Source organism: Drosophila subobscura, chromosome A (assembly GCF_008121235.1).
Source record: "Drosophila subobscura isolate 14011-0131.10 chromosome A, UCBerk_Dsub_1.0, whole genome shotgun sequence".
In the NCBI taxonomy this organism is placed as follows: domain Eukaryota; kingdom Metazoa; phylum Arthropoda; class Insecta; order Diptera; family Drosophilidae; genus Drosophila; species Drosophila subobscura.
This window is the reverse complement of record NC_048530.1, coordinates 4,022,125-4,030,104: the sequence shown is the minus strand read 5'-3', so window position 1 is coordinate 4,030,104 and position 7,980 is coordinate 4,022,125. Positions and strand designations below refer to the sequence as shown.

At 42.2% G+C, this 7,980-nt stretch overlaps 1 protein-coding gene across 1 annotated transcript; it reads right to left on the bottom strand.

The window, feature by feature from the left end:
* Positions 1 to 1,749: 1,749 nt before the first annotated feature.
* On the bottom strand, positions 1,750 to 5,040 carry LOC117893603 (pyridoxal-dependent decarboxylase domain-containing protein 1). The gene is made up of 6 exons (XM_034800318.1): positions 4,866 to 5,040; positions 3,519 to 4,670; positions 3,164 to 3,436; positions 2,579 to 3,094; positions 2,323 to 2,516; positions 1,750 to 2,256 (listed from the first exon to the last, which is right to left on the bottom strand). The coding sequence occupies exons 1-6, from the start codon at positions 4,974 to 4,976 to the stop codon at positions 1,947 to 1,949; spliced, it is 2,556 nt and encodes an 851-aa protein (XP_034656209.1). The 5' UTR covers positions 4,977 to 5,040; the 3' UTR covers positions 1,750 to 1,946.
* Positions 5,041 to 7,980: the final 2,940 nt, after the last annotated feature.

Sequence of the window (7,980 nt, the reverse complement as noted above, 5' to 3'; positions counted from 1 at the left end):
AGAAAAAAAATAGTTAAAGAAAATGTAAAGAACAGAAAGGCAAACAAATTAAGAAAAGAAACTCAAAAAATGGAACCGCTTAGTTGCATATTAAACAAAACAAAACGAAAAAAATTAAATCTAACAAGTCATAAGAAAAAAATTGAAAACTCTTGTAAGGAATATAAAAAACAAATACGAAAAAAATGTAATAAATAAGTGTGTGCCTCCAGAAATCCGTTTTCCCTCGAGAAAAAAGATATCGGATTGGCACCGAAATGGTTTGGGCGCGGGGCTGGGTCAAAATGTCTGGAACAAAAATAAACAAACAAATAAAAAATAAAAAAACACAAGAAAGAGTTAAGGAAATGGAAAAATCAAGACAAAGCCACCCCCAACAAATTTCTTTCAAAAGCAAAGCAGCAACAAAGTAAAGCGCTAAAAAAATAAAAAATAAAACCAAACCAAACAAAAATATTAAATAAAAATAAAATACAAATATAAAATTTAATTGCATTAGTTAGATGGAGAAATGTTGTTTTTTTTTGTTTGCTGAATGGGAAAAGCGGCAAGGGACATGTTTGGTAAGATTTGAAATGAAAATGAAAAGAGTTTAATTTTCACTTAAGGGATAAATGAACTTGCTGGCTGAGCAATCTGAACGAAGAGTCAATTGTCTGTGTCGGGTTTTCATTTATGCAGTCATAAATAATTTATCTATGAATAGTGTATCCCAAATTCAGCCGAAAATTGCACACATACTCGTGCTATCTGAGACCATAAAATAATTGTCTAATCGTAATTGAAACTATGACCAAAAAAAAAAAAAAACACCACCAGAAAACCCGAAAACAAATTTGATTTTGTGATAAACACCCGCCCGGGGGACAAGATTAGATATGATAAATTAGGATAAAAATATAAAGTGGCGCAGAATAGATACTCGTAGAGCGAAGATAGCGATGAAGAAAAAGGCCACCAAATTTCTGTCTAAATTATTACACAATTTATTTGTTATTTTTTGTTGCTTGGTTTTGTTTAGTTTGTTGCTTTTATCATTTAAATATTTTGTGCAGAATTTGTTTTCTTCTTCTTTATAGCAGCATTTTTTGTTTGTATAATAAATATATATTTTATTATTAAGTATATTTTTTTTCTGTTTTCTTTTCATTTCTTAAGCTTATTCAGCTTCTTACAAAATTAGAATAGAGCAATTTAGTGCCACACACAATTGAACGTTGAACAATTGCCTAAATATATATGCACATACACATAAATACACACATATACATATACATATACATACATATACATATGCATATATATATAAAACTTTCTCAAAGGTACTTGCATCGTTATAATAAATACAAATAAAAGAGATAAAATATATATTAAACAATAAAAGGGAAAGGGAATAGAAGGGGTTGACACGTGTTAATTCTGTTGAATTATTCGCTCGATTTTTCTGACAACAACAACAACAATGATCTCGGAATAAAGTACACATAATAATTATATAAAATAAAATTGTTTAAGATCAATAGGAATAGGAGCAATATATATATAAATATATCATACAGATAGAAAATTTAATGGATTTTTTTGCTTTTTGCTTTTCACTTTTTGCTTTTCAAATTTGTTTTAAGAGAAAAATCTTTGGAGTCTTCTTGTTTGAAGTTTTAGAGTTGGATTTTTGTTTGAGGGGTAAGAGTTGCCAGCCAGCCTTCTATAATAATATTAATCATAATAATAATAATATTCTTTTTGCTAGCTCTGCGTTACTGCTGTGTGCCAAGCTGCTTGTCATCAATTTTTGTCGTTGTCCTTTGATATTTTTGCTTTGCGGCCTAATTTCGCTCTAGAAGTTAATTCATGAAGCCTGCGGCTGTGCGGGCTTTGGGGCTTTGGCTGTGCCTGTTGCCTAAGTTAAGTTATCCTTTTTTCTTTATGCTTTCTGCTTTTAATTATTATTGTGTAATTGCACTGTTTGCCGGCACCAATTCGGGCACCACCGAGGAGCTGGCACTGCTCTGGCTGACGGTTCGTGCATGATCCACATGATTCTGTGTGGCCGGTGCAGCGCCTATCGTGACCGTTTCGTGGCCATTGGGTGAACCCTCCTCACCCGATCCACCAGACACTGGCTCCACAGTGGGAAAGACGGGCTGCTGCTGCTGCGTGGCTGTCGCGCCCACTGGCGTCTGCACCATGGGTGTTGGGGGCGAACGATTCGCCGGCAGCTGATGAGCCGTTGCGCCAGTCATTTGCATGTGGTATCTGCCAAAGGCACAAACAATTTGTAGTGACTGTAAGGTGTAAGCTTTAACTCTGCCTTTAACTCACTTGTAAATATTTTCAGTGCTCTCGACAACGCCCTGGGTTAGATTGAGGCTGCGTCCCTTGATGCCAGACTCCTTGGCTGGCGGTGACCACCAGTTGAAGACACGTCCCACAACGGGCACATGCCGTAGGATGCCCTCCTGCCAGAGTTTCTCCTCAGATTCACGTTGCAGATCAGCGGTGACAGCTTCAATGCCCTGAGAAACCACAAAAGCTATAAGTGAATCTCGAACTTAAATATCTTTAAGGATCTTTTTACCTTCTTGACAATCTCCGACATGGTGTCCAAGACTCGCGAGTTCTCCTGCACACTCTTGCCCACAGTGACAACCAAATCGAGCAGCTCCTCCACCTCCGTCTCGTGCGTGACCATGCCAAAGCGCACACAAATCAGACCATCGGTGCCCTCGCCCAGCGAAAAGGCATTATCCGTGGACTTGAGAGCCTCAACCAAGTCAATGTTCAGCTTGTTTAGCTCCGTTTTGGCCTGATCCGTTAGCAGCGATTCCCAGCTTTCGGGCACAAAGCGAACTCCGCCCATGCCCGCCCATTCGGGCAGGGGTACGAGACGCAACACCTCGCTGCGCTCCACGAGGTAAATGAAACGTGCCTTGTGCTTGATGGTCGCTCGCAAAATGTCCACATGTGCCTCCAGGCTCTGGGCGAAGCTCTCCAAATTCTCCGAGCTGGGCGGCTGCTCCCCAAGGCCCAGTTCGAGGGGGCAATAGCGAATGCAGCTGCCATGTGTGGGATGTTCAATCACTTCAAAGTCAAACTAAAGCGAAAAGGGGAAGGGGGAAAGGGAAAATAGAAACGGGAGTGACAGCACTCGATATGTACTCACATTGGGGCAGTCACGTTGCAAGATCTGGCCCAGCCAGGAGTTGAGGCGATCAAAGTAGGAAGCATTATTGATCTTCTCCAGGGGCTTGAGGCCACCCGTGGCCGTCGTTTCACGTTCGGCTGCCTCCAGATTGCCGCTAATTGGAATGGTTGTGCTGCCATCGAACTGATAGGCCACCACGGGTGCAGCTGCATCGAATAATGTATTGACATCGAAGGGGCTCTGTATAATATCCGACAGCGAGGCACCCGTCTGTGCCCCAGGTGTGTGACTCTGTCGTGGGACAACATGGAAGACAGTTAAGATCTCTCTCTCTCTCTCTCTCGCTCTCTCGTTCGTTCGTTTGTTTGCTTACCAGCACACGTATACCCTCACACTTGGAGGCAATTTCGAAGAGAATACTGCACGTCTGAAATGCCACATGAAGGCGCTCGGCTATTGCTTTGCGGCCCAGTGCCTGCAGGCTCGTCCACAGCGACAACGAGTTGAGGCGTCGCGACAGGATCGGATCGGATTCAAAGGCACTCAGCGCACTGTTCAGCAGTGGACGATGCAACAGCACAATCGGCAGACTGGGCACGCCCAGCCAGCTGCCCAAATTCAGGGCCATCGAATGGAGCACATCGTCGACGTGGCCCTGGCTCTGGCCTTGGGCGCAAACGAGTGCGGCCAGGCCATGGCCGCTGGCATGCAGCCACATGTTGTGCGGCTTGCACACGTCTCGCAGCCGCTGCAGATTGTCCACGTAGCCGCACAGTGATGCTCCAATGTCGGCCACCACCAGCAGCGGTGTCCTGTTGGCCGACAAATCCAACTGGATTTGCTTTTGCAGCTGCGTCAGGTCCATGGTGCCGTATTGACTGTGCTCGGGTATGATTTTGATTGCGTCTAAGGGTATGCCCAGCTGGCGGCAGGCATACTGCAGCCTCACCGGTGTCGTGTTCTCCGAGATGTAGAAGCAGGGCTGGGCTAGGGCCGGTATGCCACCCTCCAGATAGCCTGGACAGCGGGCGACAATGGCCAGCCGGACGGTGCGCAGTATGGCATCGGCATTGTCCGCATGAAAGCTGCTGGCCGGATTGTTAAAGTGGAACAGTGTCCCCAGCCAGCGTGTGGCATCACCCGATATGCTGTTGGTCACACGCAGCAGCTGCTGCCTGTCCAGATGCGACAGATACGCCACAATGCTGTGCGAGATGAGCGCCAAGTGGGAGACATCGTCGAGGGCCGGCAGCGGGAACTCGGGATCATCGTCGCTGTCCGTGTAGGCCACCAGTTGTTCCAACGATTTCAGTATGTCCGACGGCACACGATGCTCCGGACGCAGCTGTGTGAACGGCAGTTGATCCGAATATTCAGCCTCCGCCTCCGGATCGTGCTCCTCCTCGACATCATTAGCATTGCCGCTGGCTTTCGGGCTCACCGCTCCGGGCACTGTCTTTACATTCTCCAGTCGCTGCAGGACCTGCGAAGATCTCAGCTCCAGCTCGGCCAAGCCCGAACGAATCTGCAGCCACCATCAATGCAGAAAACACAAAAAACAAGAGAGAGAAAACAAACAGCGCAAATGTAAATAAGAAGCGATAACAAGGCCCGGTCGCCGTCGTCGCCCTGCGTTGACGTGTCTTCCGTCGTCGTCAGCAAATCGAGGGGCGAGCGGAGAAAAAAACACACAGAAAATCCAAGGGGGAGGGCTACTCACACTGGATGCGGCTATTTCGGCCACCGCTGGCGTCGCTGGGCCTGAGGATGGTGGCTCCTGTGTAGCTGGTAGCGTTGTCGGCTCGTCATCAACTCTACCAGCCGCTGACATGGTTATGATGCGCTTATTTTTAATTATTATTAATTATTATCTCTTGGATGCAGTGTGACCGCCGAATTATCGATAAAATATACGACCCTCAAAATATACGGAAATATACCGGTGCATTTTCAAAATATACCGTAAATATACCGTAGTCTTAAATCAGATTCCTCGATTTTGATGTTCTATTTGATAATACTAGCTTGCAAAGACTTTCACCACTAGAACAATAATTTAATCCGATTGAAGAATCAATTTTGCTAATTATAAATACTCCTTATAAATGGATTGTATACCTTATGATTGTATAAACATTTTTATTTGAATTTTTCATTAAATCACCCCCTCTGGAAGCACGGGAGCTTTGTCTTCAGTATGTAAATGTATGTAAATTATTGACAGAGACACATGTACATTCATAGATATGTTAACTGATATAATTGACAATTAGTGAGCGCGCGGAACAAAAGAGGAAAAGATACTTTATGGTTTTCCTGAAAGTTGCACAAAGCGTTGGGCGTTCTTCTATCTTTACAACATAATTGGGGTTAAAATCCGGTTTCGACATTATCATTCACATTTCATTATTCATATTCATTATAATTCTTTATCAGCATTATTGTCTAACTAATCACCTATGGATGGTGTTTTTGTTTTGATTTCTTTTCTTTTATTTCTGTATATTTTCTATAGTTAAATAATAATATTTTATATTTAGTTAATCATTTATTTATTTTTTGAAGTTTTTTATTCCAGCGTTCGATAAAATGACAGACCCTCGGAAATATACCGTTGCATTTTCAAAATATACTGTAGATATACCGTAAATCCCATTACACTTTCCTCGTTTTTGAAATTCTTCTTAATATTACCACCTAGTTAGGTTTCTCAGCGCTAAAACTATAATTTTATCGGAAATATCAATAAATTCTTCACAAGATTGGCTAGTTTTCATGAATTCCTTTTATATGGGTGCTTGCAAAATAAGGTTAAAATGCCATAAAACGTTACGTGAGTGGAAATGGATTTTTACGACAATTCTTTGACAAGTTTTACTGCACAACCATTAGTTTGTGTCTTTGCATACCCTTTATCCGTTCATTAATATTAAAATTCTGTGAGTGTATGATCAGAACTAGTTCAGTGAGCAGGAACTAAAAATGGCATAAGAGGGGAATAAATGGTTAGCATTCTAATTAAAATATAATTAATAATAATAAACAAAAATAAATAATCCAAATGTTTGCAACAGTTTTCATGCAGAAATAAGCTATTTCACACCGATTGTATGGCATGGTCCACGAACTAGTTCTAGAACTAGAACTAGCGCATCACCATTTCGATATCACAATTATCGATATTTTGCTGCTGCAGCTCTAGTGTTGAGCCAGCGCGCACTTTTCAAAGTTGACTTTGAACAAGAAATAATTGGATATTGGTGGTGGGCTTTTGGCCGCCTGCCAGTTGCCAGCAGAGAGGGAGCAGCAGCCTAATGCGAATTTGAAGTTGGCCAACAGATGTTGTCATGTTTGCATTAAATAAAATGCAACTTTTCGCTGTATTATATTATGCGAGTGTGTGGCGTACAGTCGAGTCGAACATGTAATGTCTCGTTTTTTTTCAGTTCGCACTGCACACTGCACACACACGTAGAATACATGTGTGGGACACTCGCATGTGCATAAGTTTATCTGTGTGAGTGGTTTGCCTGCAGCTTTTCACTTTATTCATGCATAAACTTTCCACAGAAGAAAGTTTCGCGTAGCAAAAAGTTGCCACGGGATTTGCTGCAAACTTGGATAGCTGCTGCCCCTGCCACCCTGTCCACCTCTTTGGACAGCATGCAAATAACATATCGATGCTGCTTTTTCAAATAAACCCAAAAACCGATCCCCCGCTCCTTGTCCCCCCAAAACCACCCTTTTTCGTGGCTTTTGGCTATCGTCGTCGTCGCCGTCGTCGTCGTCTGTTGTCCTAGGGGGGATTTAGTGGCATTGCCGGAACGTGCTGCTGCACATGCATCAATTTGGGGGCCAGCCAGCACACAGCTGCACGCTGCACGCTGCCTCGCCCCCACGCTCCGGAAATACCATTAAAGCCACAAAAACCGACAACACACAGAGACAAATATATGCACTCACACACACACACACATACATATGTATGTACATACATGTATGCGTGCATCTGCGTATGTATGTATTTATGTAAATATGTATGTAAATTGTAACCAAATAATGAATAAAAGAACGACTGCCAAAGCCTAGCTGCGGGTCGCGCTGTGCAGACCTTTTCACAGCTCCTCCTGCCAGGATCGATCGTCACGTTTCGTTCCCATTTTGTGTGTCAACTCTTTTTTTTTTATATTAAATGTTTATATTAAACATTTTCAAGATTGAAGCAACAAAAATTGAACCGACATTTTTGTTGTTGTATTTTTCGTAGCTTTGTTCAGTGAACATTTTAGTGTTTTTTTAGTTTATTTATTTTGAATTCATCCGCAGACATCCAAGAAATCTAAAAAATGTTATAGACCAATTTTAAATGCCACAAAAATTACCAAAAAAAAAAAAACGCTGCCAGACGGTTCAAAATTTGCGTTGTTTCATGCCGAAATCTTGTAAATTATAAGCCCGTGGAAGGCTTTCCAACTACGAATATTTCTGCACAAATTGTTCAGCTATTATTCAGATCATAATTGTAACATTAAAATAATTTATAAAATAGAATAAACATCAACAGCTGATGCGGGCTTTGCATGTCACAATTCATTTGACCCAAAATGTAAGCCAGCATTTTGATTTCTGTTGATTAAAAAGCCGCAAAATTACGAGTAAATGTTGTACCATAAATCGTCAGCCCTGCACCCCCTGCACCCCCTGCCCCCTGCCCACTCAACCCATAACCATAATTTATATAAATTTGCTTTTGCAAATAATTGCAAAATGCGGGCACACAACGTTTTCATAAATTTCCTTAACATCATTTATTCATTTTAACTGTCTCTGTTTTT